General features: G+C 31.3%; 1 protein-coding gene across 3 annotated transcripts in view; it reads left to right on the top strand.

The window, feature by feature from the left end:
• LOC148611357 (choline transporter-like protein 2) overlaps window positions 1-20,284 on the top strand; it is a 34,164-nt gene extending 13,880 nt beyond the window's left edge. For all 3 annotated transcript variants that reach the window (XM_088591820.1, XM_088591822.1, XM_088591821.1), the window contains exons 9-24: window positions 2,347-2,494; window positions 4,991-5,074; window positions 5,692-5,804; window positions 6,396-6,512; window positions 6,997-7,096; window positions 7,557-7,649; window positions 8,148-8,286; window positions 8,408-8,460; window positions 9,647-9,823; window positions 10,186-10,314; window positions 11,382-11,451; window positions 12,272-12,345; window positions 13,744-13,814; window positions 14,802-14,890; window positions 15,572-15,656; window positions 16,674-20,284. In XM_088591820.1, coding sequence (XP_088447946.1) covers window positions 2,347-2,494; window positions 4,991-5,074; window positions 5,692-5,804; window positions 6,396-6,512; window positions 6,997-7,096; window positions 7,557-7,649; window positions 8,148-8,286; window positions 8,408-8,460; window positions 9,647-9,823; window positions 10,186-10,314; window positions 11,382-11,451; window positions 12,272-12,345; window positions 13,744-13,814; window positions 14,802-14,890; window positions 15,572-15,656; window positions 16,674-16,786 — 1,655 coding nt within the window. In that variant the 3' untranslated portion in view covers window positions 16,787-20,284. The remainder of the gene's footprint in view (window positions 1-2,346; window positions 2,495-4,990; window positions 5,075-5,691; window positions 5,805-6,395; window positions 6,513-6,996; window positions 7,097-7,556; window positions 7,650-8,147; window positions 8,287-8,407; window positions 8,461-9,646; window positions 9,824-10,185; window positions 10,315-11,381; window positions 11,452-12,271; window positions 12,346-13,743; window positions 13,815-14,801; window positions 14,891-15,571; window positions 15,657-16,673) is intronic.
• The last annotated feature ends 863 nt before the right edge of the window (window positions 20,285-21,147 follow it).

The raw sequence follows: 21,147 nt of genomic DNA, 5'->3' as shown, positions 1-21,147 counted from the left end.
TAACTTAAAAATTCAATTTTATTCCATATGCTGTTGATTATGGAAGCCACTTAGGTCCAATTTAAAAAAAGATATTATGTTGTAATTATGACATCATATGTCGAAAATATGATATTGTTATGTCATAATTACAATATATGATGTCGAAGTTACAGTTAAGTTATGTCGAAATTACTGTTAAGTTCTGTCAAAATTATGACACAGTTATGTCAAACTTATAGCATAGTGAATTTGGACATACTAGTAGCTATATTTTAATTTTGACATAGGATGTGGCAATTATGAGATAGTATTTTTATTCAAAAGGCCTGAATACCATGGTTTCCACAGTTGTGCTCAGATGGGGACAAATGTCTTACAATAAATGAAAGTGTTTTGAGCGTTTCTGATGAAGAATTTGAATATTTAATTTTGTATCGTTTTCCAGTATTTCATTTTTAAGAGGTATGGGAATTCAAACATCAAATGGAAGACTGAAGTCCTCAAAGTTGCTAATTGTCAAATATTCACTGTCACCGATTTTGGCATACTTTCAACATCTGAAATGGTACAAATGTGATATGCTCTAAAATCTGGTGACTTCCACTAAAATCTTGGTTCCTTTGATATTGTTGCGTACTCTTCTGTAGCTGTTATGACCGGAATGGCTATATATAGATATTGGTGTCCTGATAATATATATGACCTTTATATGATCAATTGTAATGAACGCCTGTGTTTGAATCGGAAACTGGGTAATATTATACAAATTCAATGCTAACCGATCATTTTATCTTTTAATGTAAACTTCCCATTCTAATACAAGAAAAAAACATGCTAGACGTGTATGATATGTTTTAGAAAAGGTATGTTGTAGGGATCTTTGGGTCTCTTATGATATTGACCAGGGAACCAGTTTATGAACCAGATGAAGCAGCTGGCAATGAATATTCATAAATATCGGGGCATGCTAATGCATATGACCTATATAGTCTTGTAACGAGTCTGAGTGCCTGAAATCGGAAACTGAGTAACATTCAAAGCTAATCAATCATTTCATGTAAACTTCCCATTCTCGTACAAGCAAGAAACACATGTAGAACACACTTGTATGATAATAAAGAGGTACATTTTTATCTCGTATGAAGCTAGAACTATGACTCTCAATGGTGGTAAACACGGTGAGGACCTGCAGCATTTGGTGGCGTATAACTACATATTTATGCAAATCATATGCAAATATTAAGTACTGAAATTGAAGTGGAAGAAGTCGCTAACAATATTAGTGACTTAAATGTGGGGGCAGATCTGTTGTGTGGTTGGTGCAGCAGTACATGCACACAATGAAAAAATAATCCATAATCAGTCCTATTTGAAACATCTTATTTAGACCAAAAACTGGGTCAGATAATGCAGGTCATTTAAATACACAGATTGTGAAATGATAATATCAATTGAATGGCTGACAACTTATTGTCACATTTAATTGAAATGTGCAATACTTATTTGGCAAACTTTAGGAAAAACTTAAATTTGAAAAAATTCTATTAATTTTGCATCCTCAGATAAAAGTACTTTTTAAAACTAGTTGAGAGTTGCTGTGACATGAAGCTTGATAGTATTATTATGTATATCCCAGGCAATAAGTTACCCATTCATTTGTCAGTCTATCATTGTTTCAAAGCAGGTTGTTGTGTAAATAGTATCTTCATTATGTTACCCATTTCGTTCAAATTTTGGTGAATGGTTAGTAGCCATAAAAGTTTGAGTAGGATTGATTTGCACCCATAACAGAGTTAGGGGACCACTCTTTTTTGGAAGGGGTCTTAGTTGAAAAATTGTTTAATTAGGCTTGTAGCCTATATTGAGGCACCATTTTTTTATTGACTTTCTTTAAACTTGAGATAAATGGTTAGTAGCTGTATTCATTTTTTTGCATGGATAGCCTGTTCATTTTTTTGACAATTTACCTTCAAACTTCAGTGAATGGTTAGTAGCAACAAAAGCTTGGATAAGATTGGTTTACACAGAAGTTGGTCAGGGGGCCACTTTCTTTTGGTATAGAGACAGGACTTTTCTAAAGAGTGCAATTGTGGGTGCTTGGGATGTTGTGAACATGCTTACTATGGTTCTTTAATTAAGTAATGTAATTTTTGTGGCATTGAAGTTATGTGCCTGCAACTTTTTTCACAGGAAATCTTAAGAGTAAAATTGGTTGTAAGTTATGACATCACAATACTTTGATCTATTATGACTTCATAATAAATTATGACTGATTTTACAGTTACATTTTTTTTATTCCAATGTACTTCTGGTAGTCATTTAGCATCATACTAAGTTGACCTACAGTGAACAATTTTTTTTCAGTGATCAAGAGATGTACACCCTCCATTGTGGTGGATTTCATAAACAATGCAGGAGATTTATTGACCAAAGTCCAGGGTGAAAATCTCACTGATGTTGTGGACAGCTCTGGTTCTGCTTTTACAAATGATGTAATTGCCTCAGGATTAGAGTAAGTAGTAGCACCTTATTCTAACTGCAATTTGGTAGTTTTGTTTAAACCTGGAGACAAAAGGAGTTTTAAGATCTTGAATACTTATATCTATTTATAACATTAATCTTCTCTCTTTTGGATGGAGACATACTCCCTCTTAAAGACATTTTTATCCTCTTTAAATTTGACTCGTTAGAGGAAGCTTTTTGGATAATTAGATATTGAAGATGGTTTAATAATATAATAAGCAACAAGTTGAAAAGTTTGCCAAAGTATGCTATATCTCCCTCTTAGAGAATTTTGAAAGATGGAGGTCTTCTAGGTGTAAACAGGTATTTTATGTGGTAACCAGAGGCAACCATAAGATATAAAACCTCAACTAATCAATCAACTGATATTCTGTGATAATTATTCAGCTAGTTGTATCCAGTCTTCAGATATGGATGTTATGGTCTGAAATCAATATGAAAAATGTAATAATTATAGTAGTGGAAGAAGAAGGTGAATATTTAAGGTTTTTAAACGGTTTCTTACTTGGCTTAGAAAATTTTGCAATCTTGAAAGTCACCTTAGAAGCTCAGCATTGTTTCCAACTACCAATAATGCTCTTTTAAGTCACTTTAGAAAGAAATTTTAATTTTTGACTTGATAGTTAAGCTACAATACAGTTGGAAATACTTTACGTTTTTGTCCAAAAAAAAATAATTAAGGCTATCATGATACTTTGATGACATAATCTAAAACTTGTTTTGAATTTATCAGATATTTGACAGTTGTACTTAAAAAGTATTTTCTTGCTAATTCTCATCATGAAATGAACTCACTGATGCAATATGAGGCCTATAGTGTTTTTAAAGTGCTATTGATCTCTTAGGATGAATGATTGATGAATTGAATGAACACCAAGATCACTTAAATCCAGGAATGGTAAAGCTATCATAAACCCAGTGTATCAATTATAGAAGCAGATAATACATTGTTTTACAGATGGATGCTATCTAATAAATTGCATCAATTATTTACAGTTGTTGTTGGGGTACTAAAGTATTGTTGATGAATTAAGTATGAAATTGTTTTGTGGCCAGTTGGAATAAATTGAATTATCATATTGATAGTGGTGATTTTAGTGAATAATCATTAAGATATTTGAAAATATCAAAACTCCCTTTTGAGCTCACCTGGCTTAAGGCAATCTGAGCTATTGCCATCACGTAGCATTTGTTATTGTCGTCATCTGTTGTCATCCATCATCATCATTAACAATTTTTCAAAACTTTTCTACACTGAAACTGCTGGACTAATCAGGGCCAAACTTGGTATGAATGTTCTTTAGGATATAGTGCATATAACTTATGTGGGGATTTTTGATCCGTCAGAAAACATGACCACCATGACTAAAAATAGAACATAGGGGTCAGATAAAAGTTTTTTGTATATATATCCAAAACCACTAGATTAAGCCAAATTCTGTTATGCAACAGCGTTCAGCATGATGAGATCTATTTGTGGTCAAAATGTTGGAGTTCTTGCCCTTTTTTGACATTTTTTTGGCTGTTTTCAATGATATTTCTTTTAAAATCTTCTCCTCTGACACTACTTGACCAATTAGAATCAAACTTAGTGTGAATGTTTCTTAGGGTATTCTGCATAGAACTGATGTGGGGATTTTTGGTCTGTCCAAAACATGGCCACTATTACTGAAAATAGAACCTAGGGGTTAGACAGAAGTTTTTCTCATATATATCCATAACTGTTAGGTTTAGCCAATTCTTTCAATTGCCAAAACGGTCTTTATAATAAGGCCTTCAAATGTCTGTATTGGATTAAAGTTGTTGAATGACTCCTAGTTATTGCCCTTGAAAGGCAAAAAATGACAATTTTTAGCCGATATCTTGAAAACTATGATAAATAGAAAGAAACTTTCAATTGTTAAAATCATCCTTATGATAAGCATACAAAATTGAAAGGTAAAAATTTAACCAGGTGAGTGATCCAGGCTCTTGGGAGCCTCTTGTTTGTTATATTTAACTGTTTTTTTTATATACTTATATACTTGTCTGTAAGGAACAAGCTCCACAGTTGTCTTGGTCCCCATTTTGATATTCTTATATACTTGTCTGTAAGGAACAAGCTCCACAGTTGTCTTGGTCCCCATTTTGATATTCTTATTTTATTTATATCAAATGTTCTCTAACTCTAACAGAGGAACAATAAAAACTTCAGTAATAAATAAGAAAGCTAGACAAACCTATCTTAATGTTCGTGTGGTTGTCTCATGGATATTTCTCCCTATCTTTACTTTACTATGTTATTTGGAGTAAAAAGAGATATGGGCTATCCCTGTCTCATTCAACAAAACCTTTAATGCATTTTTGAATACATTTTATAAAATAATCTAGCTGATAATTTTTTTGTAAATATCACAGGAAGAAATTTCTGTGTTATTTACCTAAAGAACAAGAATTAAAAACTTCTTTGATGAAAATGGATATTAATGGATCATATATTTTGTAGAGCATTTGGATTATTTCTGAAAGCCAAGGAATATGCAGAGAAGATTATAGAAGATGTTGTTACTACATGGTGGATGATACTTATGTAAGATAACATTCTGAGATCCTCTGAAGTTTCTTGTCCATCGGTCTGTCCTGCACTAAGTTTGTACTATCCTTAGTAGATTTGCAAAACTCATTTTGATTTTTTAACATGAACATAGGGATTTCGACAGTAAGAAAAGAAGAAAGAAGATTTTGTAATCTGAATTTTATACCTGTACCCTAAAATTTCCACATGTGTGCTTGGCTCAACTTTTATATAGTTCAACAGAATCTTATGGTATGACTCTTTGATATGGTAAGTTGTTACACCCAGATTTTTTTATATCTAACTTTTTTTTCACCAAGGATTTGATAGATGAATATTATGTATAGGATATCTTTTAGATGAACAGTGTTCTAATTTTTCATATGTTGCCTGGTGGACAATTTGAAGTAATTATTTAAAACTTGCCTTCAAATTGACATTTTTTTTCCATGATGCTGCTACCCTTTAGTTTTTAATTTCCACTGTCATTTTCTGCTGTGGTAGGCAAGTGGGCAAACGCTCATTTCTAACATTACATATACATCCCGCAGTTTTGTTCTGTTAGAATGAAAATCACTTTATTAAAGGCATGAAGTGTCATTTAAAAAGAGATGTATTTCTTTTCCATTCAGAGGTGTATTGATAGCCATGATTATTTCACTGATCTGGATCATTATTATGAGATGGATTGCTGGTATAATGGTCTGGGTGACAATTTTTGCCTTTGTTGGTGGGTTTGGATATGGTAGGTACAGTAACCCTAGATTGTGACTGTTTGTATTGGTAGATCAGTTATGTTTGTAACAGGTTTCTGTCATTTATCTACTGTTATGTTTTTCTCTCCATCCCTGGATTTATAAAAAGGAGTTACTTTTAATGAAATGTCAGTATCAGTGTGAATTGTTACAATATTATAATTTCTAAACAGTAAATTAAAACTTAAACAGTAATATTGATTTTTCAATTACATTTTGCAAAATCTTTCTTTTTGTTTGAAAACAAACTTTCAAAGAAGTTACTCACTTCAACAAAGTTCACCTGAATTCAAGAATAAGATAATTCTCAAGTAATTATATGGGGTATCCATTTAAATCTAACTGTCTTAACTGAAGCAGGACTGAAGGATTTGTTTGGCGTGTAGTCAGTTTATGCAGATCATAATGCATTAAAACTAACATGATGGAACATCTGATTTAGACAGTGTTCATTTTCATAGTTTGGTTTTGACAGTACTATACATTTTTTAGATTATAAATTGCTTCATTTTTTTCTCTATTTAGCTACCTACTATATTTTTTAGATTATAAACTATAATTTTATTTTTCTCTGTATTTAGCTACCTACTACTGTTTCTGGAATTACTTTCAACTAAAGGACAGCAATGAACAATTTACAATTAGTTTTTCTTCTGTCAATCTCAGTTGGTCCAAAGCAAAGATGTTACTTGGTTTTGGTAAGTTCTCTTTATGTCCAAATCTGTCTGTCTGGTATTTAAATATTTTTTCACCAGAATGTTTGTCTTGAGATATGAACAAAAACAGCCAGAGGAAGAGTTGGTTCCTACCATCAAAATTGTAGAAAATCAGAAAAAAAAATGGTGAGAAGCCTCTCAATGAGATTTAATTGCTGTCTGAAGTAAGAGTTGCATGCATAATGTGAAAGTACTTTAATTCGTGGATACCAATTTTGGTGGATGAGGGAAGAAACACAAGATTTTTTAATTTATAGTTTTGAGATTTTCAGTAGACACATCAATGGAAATCTCCTTTTTATTGGAAACCGTATTTCATAGTTTGGCCTACCAAGAAAACCATGAAAATTGGTACCCCATGAACATTAGTACTTTAACAGTATTTAATTTGACATGTGTTAAGAATTTGAGATAGTACCTAAACCTTAGCATATTGTTATTCTACATAGATTGATATTATTTATAGGTATAATAGCTGGTGTTTTACTGCTGATTATCTTGCTGATTTTACTATTCCTGTGTCAGAGGATCAGAATAGCTATAGCACTCATCAAGGAGGGCAGTAGGTAAGTAATGTTAAAAACAATAAAAAAAGACATGGAAACAAAACAAAAAAAGGTTTGTGAATGTTTCAGTTAAAATCTGGAATTGAAATACAAAAAGAAAAGTCGTAACTGTAAATTGATTATACGTTCTGATAGAACAATGGGAGAATGTATTGTGACATTTTGACATATTTGATGACTTTTTGTGAATTTGATTGCGTAATGTTATTTAATGGATGTCTGATGTAACAAGCTTTTTAAAGTTCGTATAAGAAAAACTGGTTAAAATAATTTTCAATTTTGAAAGACAAAGACAAAGAATAAGTAAAGAAAATTTACAGATAAAATACCACACAAAGAATTTAAGGCAAACACCATAAATTTAAATTTTACCTTAAACAGTGGATGTATTGCACTATGGTAGTAACATTGCCTCAGTCCTATTTCCTATATTTATAAATGATATAACTATGAATTACAGAGCTGTAGGCAGTATGATGTTTACGTTAGTGTGGCCAGTCATCCCTTTCATACTACAGATTGCTGTGTTGGGTTACTGGTTGACCATTGCAGTGTATCCTTTAAGAAAATTTAATCCCTTTAGTCACAAGAAAGGAAAGTAAACTATGTCCATTAAACCTTTAAATGGAACTTAAATGGTTACTTGTCTTTTGTATAACAGTTTTTTGTTGAAGAAGTTTTACTTTACACTAATTTATTTTGGCATTTTAGGGTTTCCATGGAATATTTTGGCTATTAAATTTTGTTATGAACATTCTCAAAACTTTTTTTGCCACAATGTGTTTTGATGATTTTTCCATGCTTGCAAAAATGTTTTTGATTATAGTATACCCAAGCTTAGGGACAGAAAGATTTTTGATGCTATCCTGTCTTTTGTTCATTAGGTTTTATAATTATTTTTTATGACAATGGGGCAATTAGAGGCATGTCCTTTGTTGCTCTATATCTTGTGGATATCATTAACATAAAGCTTGTTCAGTGTCAAGTGTTTTTTTGTTTTTTTTTTGTTGTTGTAAATATTATGAATTTTATCTCCCTTAATATCTGGAAGATTTTTAGCTTCCACAGGTCGTTCTCAGAGTTTTGACTTCAATAACAAATCAGTATATGCCTATCCCAATGGTAGCTGGAAGATTGATGAGATCAAAAGTGCTACATCATCGTTCTTTGGTGAAGTTTGTGAAGATAGTGTAAGTTATTGGGTTGTATACTTAATACTATGTGAAGATATTCATACTTAATCTTGGTCAAATTCATGCCTCCGTACTACTTTAAAAAACTTATGTTGTTCTGGCAACATTTTTTTTTCAGGGGAACCAAACTGACAGTGAATTCTGTACATTCCTAAAGAACCAGGAGGAAAAGTAAGTCAGTCAATAACATAAAGGTTTTATTTTATTATTAATTGATAACTTTAAATCCATGGTTTGCCAACCTGTAGAATAGAAAAGCTTGATTTGAAATGCAAAATTCTATCATTTTTCTCTTACATGTATTTGTCATTGTGTTTTTCCTATTCTTTATAACTAAACTCCCTAAAGTATCTCTTATTTTTTAATACATGATTTCATTTCAAAATTTGTATTTGATGAAGACTGACACATGATATTCTATAACTTCTGATATTGTTTGATTAAGGTAGATGACATCTAATGTTTTCAGCATATAGATTCTCTTTCATTTTTCCCAAAGATGACCTTTTACAAATGTGCTGTAAAATTTTAATTTAATAAACATAGTTCAGCAAACTTAATTCATAGATAAAAGAGCATTAATATTTTTTTTTACATTTCATGTAGATTCTGCAGGCAATTTTCACTACTTTCCAAACTATTAAAAAACTGGTATAATAAATTTCTTTAAAATTCATATAAAGAACACTTATCTGACTTTTTTTCATAAAAAATAGGATTCAATGAACATTATTTTTTTGTATTTTTAAAATAACTAAAATTCTTTTTTCATTTCTATAGAACATTTTTCTGCAAATTATCTCCCCCTTGAAAAAGACTTTTCAAAGTCTAAATTTGTAATTTTACCATAAAATTCTTTTTTAAATAGTTTAATGACAATATTATCAATTCAACAACATGATTTTTGAACGTTGGCGGAAAAAAATATTCCATGTATTAGTTATGATCTACCTTATTTTGACTACCTTCATGTTCACATTCCTGTGCATAGTGATATCATGCACAATATTTTGATGAAAAGTGATACTGCCTCAGTTATTTTTGGACATGCTATGTTACAAGGAAACAACTACCGTCTCTTGTATTAGACAGTATAAGTTTATTTATGGACACAAGATATCAATATTAACCTCAGTGTATAGGTTAAGTCAGTATAAAAATCTTAGGTCAATAAAATCTCATATTGACTCCTACAAAAGACTATAATAGTATAGTACAAATATAAATTTATTTTTTTTTTACCAAATTTGATAATTAGTGGAGGTTAAAATACATGGATTTTTACTGTGTAACATTTAAAAACAGCACAATTACTTTACCAGCAAACAAGATAAATAAATTTTAATTTCAATTTCAGCTTTGTGATATATTCCCAGGTGTTCAGTTTGTTTATGTTTTTCTGGCTGATAAATTTTGTTATTGCCCTCGGACAGATGGTTTTAGCAGGTGCCTTTGCTTCCTATTATTGGACTTTCTTTAAATCAACAGATTTACCTTCATTCCCATTGGCTGGTTCCTTCTGGAGATCATTTAGGTTAGTACTGTTACAGGACTGATAAATTTAGATGATTGATGTTGTTAACAATTAATTATCTTATAACCATTAATCCAGGAATGTTGCCTGATTGCTACTGGATTGGCAGTAGAAGAAGCTTATGCCGGTAACATGTTTTGAAATCAGTGTGACTCTGATATGACTTCCAAGATTTTGTTTTTCAAGTCTTTGTATTTATCTACATGACTTAATTTGTTCTTCATCTCAAACTATTTTATTTTCATTTTTAATCATCTTTTACAGTTTTTCATTAATTGATTTGTACACTCCAACAGAAAGGAGATAACTTACTTTAAGTTATGACAGTGTTTATTGACTTACAATTGTTTCATTGTTTTCAGGTACCACACAGGATCATTAGCATTTGGATCTTTGATTATTGCCATCATACAGATGATAAGAGTGGTCCTTGAATATATTGATCACAAAGTGAAAGGCTCTGAAAATCCTGTGGCAAAGTTTTTTGTGAAGTAAGTGGAGATAACTCATTGAATGTAATATTGATTACAGCTGCTATTCATGCAGGATTTCCTAGCATTGTATGAAATGAAAAAAATATTTATTTCCTGAATGATGAAATTATTCGGACGGAAAATGAACATAGTACATTGTATATTTACATTGGTATTGTATTGATCAAAGGGGATGAATTTCTTAGTGGTCATGTGCACCAAAGTTATTAATGCACAATATACTTCTTCCACAAAACATGCCCACTTGTAATTTAAGTTGAAATGAAGTTAAGGAGATAGACCAAGTGTAAGGGACATAACTCATAAAGTCGGGGATATGTTTGTTTCATATTGAATTTCACCAACGCCTTTCAAGCTTTCGTTTGAAGCAGAATAAAATGAATCCAAGTTAATTAGATGCTTATATAAGATTGATGTAAAATGCTGAATACAAACGTTCCAATGATTTTTAAGAGTTGTGTCCCTTACCCCAGGTCTACCTCCTTAAGTGAATTTTCAGCAATAATTTAGAAGGGTACTATCTTGATAGATTGTTTTGATATAGAGTCTTCTGAATGTTTAACTAATTACAATGCTGATTTCATATTCCTTTGAATGTTCAGTTCATTTATTAAGTAGCACTCCACCTAAGAATCATGCAAATGTGATTCATGGTTGGAAAGCCTACATATTTTTATTTTTGATATTTTGTTTAAATTCTTATAGTAAACAGAAGTTGACATGTGGTTTTTCATATAACCCATGCTCTTAGCAGATAAAAAATATATCGCAGGCACTGTAGATTTCCAAACTAGGGGAGATAACTCTGTAAATGATACTTAAATACAATAGAATCTTGGATTTTCAATGTTGATTATCTTGTAAGAGCAGACAAATTGGAATGATTAATTACACATTTCATAATATAGACCCATAAAACAACTTAATGTCAAAAATAAAAATATGTAGCCTTTTTTGGGGTGTATCACATTTTACAGATTTTGCATGATTCTTACAAAGACTACTATTTAATTTGTCAAGATATTGTTTATTATGAGGTCTTTGCTGCTATTTCTATTACACAGGTGTATGAAATGTTGTTTTTGGTGTCTAGAAAAGTTTATGAAGTTCCTGAACAAAAATGCCTACATTGAGGTGAGCTTTCAGTACATTCAGTATTAATAGGTTATTACTAATGTTCCAGTGAAGATCTTGTTTTCAGCTAAAAGTGTGAGAAGTGTGACTATTTTAAGTGTGGAACATATTAGAGTGAGTGATAATAATAATTCTGAATTGAGACCCATTCTGTCTTGGGCTGAAACTCTGGTATAAGTACTTTTTATTGTATTTTATACTGTGCTGAATGAATTGGCCTGGTAGAATGTGATACCCTATGAAAAGTTGCATGTCTGTCTGTTTGTTCTTGATGGTTTCCAGATGATAACTTTAAACTTCATTAAAAGATCTTTTTCAAATTTTGTTCAGTTATTTAGTCAAAAAAATTAATTTCAGTTTGATAGGATAATTAACAAAAAAAAATATGGCCATTTGAATTTGTCTTTATCCCAAATATTTTCTTGCAATGTGGCAGGGTATCATGCCCTATTTTTGAGAAACTTTACAGAGGTTATAGACAGGACATAATTATAAAAAAATCTATATCTTAGTAAACTTTAAATATGTTGTTGTTATAAATGTAAAGTTAAATGGACATATATTTTCAATTTATTTTTAGATAAAACTAGTATCAATCAAATAAAATAATATTTTGTCACAATTTATGATATTTTAGGGTTTTTTTGTTTAAAGTATTCCATTAATCTTACATGCTTAGGATCCTTAACAACCCCCTTGAAATAAACTTATTGTAAGAACTCTTTTGAGAAGTTTCCTAATCTACATATGTATGTTGAACTTAAGCCTTGTTAGTGATAGTGGTTGATCAATTTTTAATATGTTTTCATCTTTGTTGCAGATAGCAGCTCATGGTAAAAACTTCTGTATTTCGGCTAAGAATGCCTTCATGCTAATTCTGAGAAATATTGTCAGGTGAGTTTTCTAATTTTTTTTTCACAACCCGTCTGTTAAAAAACATCTAATTTTCATTAGGTCATCAATAAGAAGGGCGATAGTTAATAATAAAATGAAGGTATATGAACAGAGTGCTTTCTAGTATGGTGTTACTGTACAGTAAATACAGAATGACATAAGTTTTGATGTCAAGATAGGAAATATTACATTGAGCAGATTAGGGTGACAGGAAATATTACAGTGAGCACATTAGGGCGACTGGAAATATTAAAGTGAGCATATTAGGGTGACAGAAAATATTACATTGAGCACATTAGGGTGACAGGAGATATTACAGTGAACACATTAGGGCGACAGAAAATATTACACTGAGCACATCAGGGCGACAGGAAATATTACAGTGAGCACATTAGGGCAACAGAAAATATTACATTGAGCACATTAGGGTGACAGGAGATATTACAGTGAACACATTAGGGCGACAGAAAATATTACATTGAGCACATTAGGGTGACAGGAAATATTACAGTGAGCACATTAGGGCGACTGGAAATATTACAGTGAGCACATTAGGGTGACAGGAAATATTACATTGAGCACATTAGGGTGACAGGAGATATTACAGTGAGCACATTAGGGTGACAGGAAATATTACATTGAGCACATTAGGGTGACAGGAGATATTACAGTGAGCACATTAGGGTGAGATATGTTCTGTTGAAACATTCATAGTTGATGTTATTTTGTTTATTGGCGACATCACAGCTGGTTGGTATAATAAAGTCATTTGAAATTACCAATATTTTTTCAGTATCATAACAGTAGCCTTAGTGAGAAATAATTTGGAAGTATGAACAATAGAAAACAATAAAGTTGCCAATAAACAAAGTTATATGTCTGTCTTTTGACATATATTACTGTATACCACTGTTCATCCAGCTATCTGTCTGTCTGTCTGTCCATCATACTACTTATTTTACATTATTTTAAGATTTTGGTGCTTAAAGATTATTTGTATGTAGATATGCCACTTCTGGTACATCAGTATCATGTATTGTTATTAGAACTTTTATTAGTATTTGGAAGAATGCTGAAGTTAATTGTTCATCAAAATGACAGTGCCATTTTAGGAAGGGGTAATGGTGAATATGTTATGTGCTTTGGTACTGCTGTTTATTTGTAGTACATTGTATTCTGATATTCAACACTCTCAAAGTGCACTCATGAACATTGTTTCCCAAACAATTATTTTATTCATCACTTCCAGAACTGCATGCTACATGTATTATTGAGCATGCAGAATATTTTTCCTATAGAAAGTTAGGGCCCTTCCTACTGTCACCTCTTAGATCCACTCCTGAATGAGAGATAATTCCAACTTACATGCAAGATTAATTTTTGTCTATATATTTACAGAGTGGTGGTATTAGATAAAGTGACAGACTTTCTCCTGTTTATTGGTATTCTTGTTGTAGTAGCTGCATCAGGTAATAAATCTTTCAAAACCAAAGGAGACTAATAAGTCCAAAGTATCTAAGGCTAGACTTCAAAATATTTCAATTCGCTAAAGCTTGAGGGCTAAAAAAAAAAAGGGGGTTGGAAGATTAATAAAGTTTTTTACACAAATCATTCATAGTCTAAACTTTATTTTTCGAAAGATTAATATAGGGACAAGATGTATATTATAGTGATACTTGTATTACTAATATTTGTGCTGGTTATGTTGTACGTTCATCATCTCTTAAAGAGACAGAAAAAATTACTTACAAAAACTTGGAAGTCAGAAAAAAAGGGAGAAGAAAAAAAATCAATTATACTGTCCCTGAGCAGAGCCACACAACTATGTGATGGATCCATAACTGCTAATTGATGACCGATCTGATTGTAGTTTTGTTATGTGAAATGATGGATGACCTGTTCATGTAAATTTGAGAATTTCCATTAGAACGAATCCAATATAATACTACATTAAATTTGAGAATTTCCATTAGAACGAATCCAATATAATACTACATTAAATTTGAGAATTTCCATTGGAACGAATCCAATATAATACTACATTAAATTTATCTTAAAGATATTTTAAAAATCCACACATTGTATTTTTTAAAATGAAACAAATGTAGTATAAAAGTAATTAATTGATGTTTAAATCTATTACATTAAGTAAATATGCCTCAAAGTTGACCAACAAAATAACTGAGTCCATAAAATATATGTTCTGCTCAATGGTCACGTGATGTGATCACCAGTTTAATTAATCAGTTTGATGGATTGATGACTGATTGGAAACTGATTGGTGATTGATGATAATTATAATTGCACGTATTTGTTTAGGCACTGCATTCCTCCAATAAAAAAAAAATTCACAGAATATTCCTCAATTTTTAGTTTTTACACAAAATGCTGAACTTTAGATGCAACGTCTTATCTTAAGCATAACCAGACCCTAATACTTTAAATGTTTTCTGTAGGTGCTCTTGCCTTCTTTTTCTTTGATGGCAGAATAACATTCCTGAACACGTATACACCATCACTGAACTTCTACGTAGTTCCCATAGTGGTAAGTTGTGTTTTACACCTGTCATCAGGGAGATTCCTGAACACGTACCCTCCATCACTGAACTTCTATGTAGTTTCCATAGTGGTAAGTTGTGTTTTACAGCTGACATCAGGGAGATTCCTGAACACATACCCTCCATCACTGAACTTCTACGTAGTTCCCATAGTGGTAAGTTGTGTTTTACACCTGACATCAGGGAGATTCCTGAACATGTACCCTCCATCACTGAACTTCTGCGTAGTTCCCATAGTGGTAAGTTGTGTTTTACACCTGACATCAGGGAGGTGTGCTGAACACGTATACACCATCACTGAACTTCTATGTAGTTCCCATAGTAGTAAGTAGTGTTTTACACTTGTCATTAGGGAGATAAGCATTTATAGGCATCCTCTTTCTATTGTTCTAATTCTTTTGCTGCTTTGCCTCCAAGGGACTAGCCTGAATTCAATTCAGCATTTTTCTCAAGAAGGAAATGTTTGCAGATATGAGAGTTTTTTTTCATTTTTCTAACGAACCCATGTCTTCTTTTTGTTGAAAATGACAGGACAAATTAATATATGTCAAAGCTCTAAAAAAATTTTAATACATAAGTGGGTATTTGGAGTCAAATCTTATCTAGTTCTTGCTTTGTTTTGTTGAATTTTAGTCCATCAATGATTTCTCAATTATTTTTCCTTTCAGCTAGTAGTGATTGGAGCCTATTTTATAGCCAGTAGTTTCTTCAGTGTGTATGGTATGGCTGTGGATACACTGTTTCTATGCTTCTGTAAGTACATGTACTGGTAACAGTGGCAGATTGTGAAAGGATGCCGGGGTGAAAATTTGTCATTTTAATGTGTAAAAATTTACAATAAATGGCAAGTAATGTCCTTTTTTAAGGAACCTCAGCTTACACACTTCCTTTTCAAATGGTCTGGATCCATCCCTGGGTAGCATATGTGAAGTTGCCCATACTTCCATTCATGTCATTTACAGAATTAATCTTGGTTTGTTTCTAAAATATTGACTGGCAGCAGATAAAGAAGATTTAATGAAAGTTCAATACTGATTCTTGAATGGACTCCCACTTTTGCAATTTTATAATATTTACATCATAATCTGTTTTATCATTATCTGCATTTGTAAATAATTTAATTTCAGAAGTAACAAGCTTTCTGATTGGATACAAAATTTTGTCCATTATCTCATGGACCAAATTTTGTAATGTGACTGTGACGTCATCAACCTGTTTTGATGAAATACTCGTTAAAATTTGAAACAAAAAGTTAAATTATAAGGAATGACTGTTATATATTTTGGTGTATTTAAAATAAACTCAGTGCCCGTGGTGCACACTAGAAAATAATCTGCTAAGCAGGTTATGTAGAGTACACCACACAATTGAGGTTATTTCTTCATAGACCAAAAAAATATAACAATCATTCCTTAAATGGAGAGCTGTTATTTCACATTCTTCAGCTGTTTTGCCATCACAACATTCCACAGTGCATTAAATCTTTATTGGTTTACTTATTTATAAGAATGAAAGTTGACTGTTTATTCTTGTTTAACAAATGAAGTCTTGAATGCTTAGTTGTAATGGAACCCCCCACCCCCACAAAAAAAAACAAAAACACAAAACAAAACAAAACAAAAAAAAAAACCCAAAAAACAGAAACAAAACAAAAAAAAACCAAAAAAAAAGCATTAAAATTGAAATAAAAATGTTTTTTGGTCTGTTCTATATATTCTTATTCTGGACTTCATTATCATTAACTACATGTGATGTATTTACCTGTTTTAGTGGAAGATTTGGAAAGAAATGATGGTAGCGCAGAAAAACCTTACTACATGAGTAAAGATCTAATGAAAGTCCTTGGGAAGAAAAATGTGCTGGAGAAGAGCTCCAGAAGATAATAGAGAAAATACAGAATTACTTAGATTTAAAAATACCTTAATAAAATCAGACTGTGATAAAATATAACTGATTTATTGATTTGAAATATAATCTCATAGTTGTATGATTTATTGTTTAACAGAAACATTTTTGATTTTTCTTAAAGATTGCATTTAGTCAGTGTATTTTTTTAAAGAGTTTGTGACGATCACGTTCTGAAAACATGAAGATTAGACAAATGTTTATTTTTTTTCAGATATATTTTATTGTGTAGATGCCAATGAACAAATGGTAATATTAAAATCTCTAGTTTCTAAAACTAACTAGTGTATCAATTACGTATTAAAGGAATGTAAAGATTCTTCAGCTTAATGAGATTTCCATTTCTATATTCCTTAGTCTAATGTACTTAATTGTGGATATAAATTTTTGTGGTTGGAAAAATAATTTGTTTCTCAAAATTAATTTCATGGTTACTATTTAACATGTTTTGTTTTGTGCACTGCAAAAAATAGCAAAAACTAGGACACTGCAAAAACATTTATAGTGTTTCAAACTTTAGTGTAAATTGTTGTCTTTGTGGTGTCTCATTTTTCCCCAAGACATACATCTAAGGTGATATGAAAATTTTAGTGAAGATAGGGAGATATTGATTGTTTTTTTTTTCATTAAAATTTATTCCATTAATATGTGATTTTTTTTTATGTTGTAGTTTTAATAGAAACATTAATAGAATGAAAGATTTTGTGGCAAATTAGAATTTATAGGTTTTGACTGAATTGTGTAAATCATGATATAATTGATTCCCACAAAAACAGTTCTTTCACAGCATTTTTATGTTTCTCTCGGAAAATGGACAAAAAATGGGAAGTAGTAGTTAGGTCTTACAGATCTGGGAATTAGGGGATCTAGGCTTGAAATGAGCAAGCTTATTTTTTAAATGGAGAAGTAGTGCTAGAAAGCCTTGTCAGTGTTGTTTTATCGATGTTTATTATATGTAATGATTACTGTTTAATCTGATCAAAAGCTTATCTGTGATTTTTTAAATTAGTTTTATTAATTTGTTAATTGTATTGTTTACTCAGGTTTGGTTTCACAGAACTGTTATGGAAGAATTACTTTCATAGATGCTTCTTCTGTTTAGAAATAAATCAACTAAAAAATATGTTTAAAAAAAAAAAGCAAAATCTGACTTGAGAAGCTTCATGCAGTTGACACCAAATATGGTTAAGGAATTCATTGTAATGTTTGTTACATTTCGTAAGGCATTTTTTAGCTGCTAGGCAACTAATATACCTTAAATGTGAAAATTCATCTTACTTTTATCTTGTACACATTTAAACAGGTGTGGATTCAGAGATTTTGAAAGGGGGAGGGGTGTAGAAAAGGAGGGTACAACCCCTCGAAATCACCCCTCCCGAGATCTTTTCACATGTTTACATAATTTAGGTTAATAAGGTGAAATTAAAATATTGATACTTGTTTCATATAAAAAAGTCCTATGTGTTCTTAACCAGAATATTGTAGCCTTGAGGTTAGATGAAACAGACTTAGTAAAAAAAATGTCCATGAAGGATGAAACAGACTAAGTTAAAAAATCTCCATGAAGGATGAAATCTTTTTCACACAAACCAAACGATAACCTATTTGAAACAATTAAGAGATGCTGGAAAGTTTTTCTGTTCAAATACAGGCAGAAATGTTTTGAACTTCCTTTTTTATCTTCATAGAATCAATTTCACCTGGAAACATAACTTGCCCTTTACTAGCAATAAGGGTGATAGGTTCCAAGTTAAGCCATAATTATCAGAAAAAAGTCTGCCTAGTACAGTTTGATGTGAACAAACTCATACAATTCTATGTGCATGAGAGTAACCAAATGAATAGACCTGAAGAAGTGGAAAGTGTACAATCTTACCATATATGTATCGCTTTGTTTGCATGAAAGGGGTAGGTTCTATTTATACCAAATTTGGCCCTGAAAGTAAACATATTCAAAGAAGTATGTAAATTGCATAATATTGAGTAAAATATCTTACTTTGCTAACAAACATTTTTTTGTGCAGTTCATTCACATTTAAAGTGGAAACCTGCAAAGAACTATTTTAACCATACAAGTCTATTGTATCTAATGTTTAAATAATTTAGGTGGGGACGTGACCACCTTTTTTAGGTGGGATGTGACCTCCTTTTTTGGGTGGGTTGTGACCTCCTTTTTTAGGTGGGTTTTGACCTCCTTTTTTGCAAAATATATAGTTTGTTGAATCATGTGGCCATTATGATTGGGTAAAATAAAACTACCTGCTAAGCTCCTAACTTCATGAGAATGGTGATGTCATTTTGACAGGTAAATCTTGTAATAATTAACACAAAAAAATTGCCAATTCTGTCTTTTTAGTGGGTAAGCTATAACTTTCACTATATAACAGGGCCAGAATCTGGTATGAACAGATATTCCTCTGTTTTAATTTCAACAGAAATCTTTGCTCTTTGCTCTTTGCTTTACACCTGGTTGCTGTAACCCCACCCGAAGCAGTCAGATATTATGTGACACTCTCCAAAAAGTTGCATATCTGTGTGTTCGTTCGTCCATTTATCTGTCTGTCAGTCTGTCCTGAGAGTTTCCAGATGGTATCTTGAGAACGTATTATTGTATTTTTTGAAACTTTATGCTGTTGTAAAGTACCATAAAATTCAAATTAAGTTCAATTTTGAGGAAATCTTAAATCCATTTTTCGTATAACAGCGTTTTGACCATTTTTCTATCCCCCTTTTTTCACACTACGTGGCGTGGTATCAACGTTCCACTAATGCCGTAATATTTATTTTATTTTAGCTTTGATTATTTTGTATAATGCTTGTTTTCTTTAGGTAATATTATAAATCTAAAGGAGTAGCGAGTAGAATATCATTCGTTTTTTTTTCATATTATATCCAGTAACAGACTTGATTGTGACATAGGATTTAAAACAAAATTCTACTTTTGTTGAGAAGACTTTTTATCAGCAAATCCGATTTAAGCTTTCATGATTGTGAAAGCATTAAAAAACTGGAGGAATCTTTAATGGTTGAACAGAAAGTAGAATCGAGTGTTTTTAGATCCTTTAAGACCTATCAGTAAGTCTATTTTTTATTGTATTTATCCAGTAATAACCCAAGAGCTGGCTTTTGTGTTTTTATGGTTTAAGGTGTTATAATTAGGTGTTTTATGACAAAAACCAGTACCGTTTTTCGTTTTATAATGTTTTAACAACTAGACGTATTTCATTATAAATCATTTGGCATGTTTTTTTGTGCAAGATTTTTAATCAAGTTTTAGACTTGAATGTGCCTAACTTTGGAACAAATGAAAATGTACAACAATTTGTAAAATCTAAACATTCCGTCCAAAAATAATATTTTGTTTATGAGATGGCAATCTAAAAATGTATGTGATTTTTTCTTTCAGATTTTTATATTTTTTTGTTCCCATTACTGTTAATGACTTATTTTTAATTGATTAAAGTTTTTGTTTGATATATATTTTTACTTGTTAATTAGAACGTTTCTATGTCAAATATACATACATTTAAAAAATACAAACAACCACTTCTGAAAACCGATGACAGAAAAATGTGCCAGATTGAGAGCCCAGAATCGAAAGTTGACAGTATGAGGACTGAATAGCCCGAGATTATGTCATCATAATTGGTTACTTCAGAAAACAGTGAAGAGAAAACAGCTGATGTCAAACTGAACAGTGGTAGATGATGAAACTGAATGAATCTTGAGTGTTTTGAACCAATTTAAGGAATAAATCAATTCTTATAAACTTGGTAATGGATTGAGATTTCCGTCAATGGTAGGGAAGATACAAGATTCGGAAAAAAACACTGAGCAAACATTGTCTTTTCGGTCACATGTGCCCTATTTTCATGAAACTATAGTCCTATTTTCAGATCTGTATTGAGGATAATAGCATACATTCATCTCACCCTGAAACCAACCAAAAACATCTACAAACCGGCACTTCCATATACATTTCGTGCAATCTATCTAAATTTTATCTTGTGAAGTGTAACAACCAAATGACAAACTAAGACTGATTAACGTGGTCGATAACTTTTACTGAATTAGAAATTAAAATGAATTCTGTGGTTTTTTGACATGCATCACCTTCTGTTTTTATGGTTTATTAAGACTGCTAGCTTACATTTTTCATCTCCAATTGGGGTTGCTGTCTCTTTTAAATAATTATCATTTCCATTTTCGGTATATTTTGTAATATTTCAATATTGCAAAAATTATTTAGTATTAATTGTTTCACAGACATGGTCAAATCCGTATGTCTTCGAATCATTTAATTAGGCTGACTACATAGCTGATCTGATCCAAAAGAAGG

This window comes from Perna viridis, chromosome 7 (assembly GCF_037379345.1).
Source record: "Perna viridis isolate PV_CMFRI_1.1 ecotype Kerala chromosome 7, ASM3737934v1, whole genome shotgun sequence".
Lineage (NCBI taxonomy): Eukaryota > Metazoa > Mollusca > Bivalvia > Mytilida > Mytilidae > Perna > Perna viridis.
The sequence above is the reverse complement of the archived record's forward strand: the minus strand, read 5'-3'. Positions and strand labels throughout refer to the sequence as shown.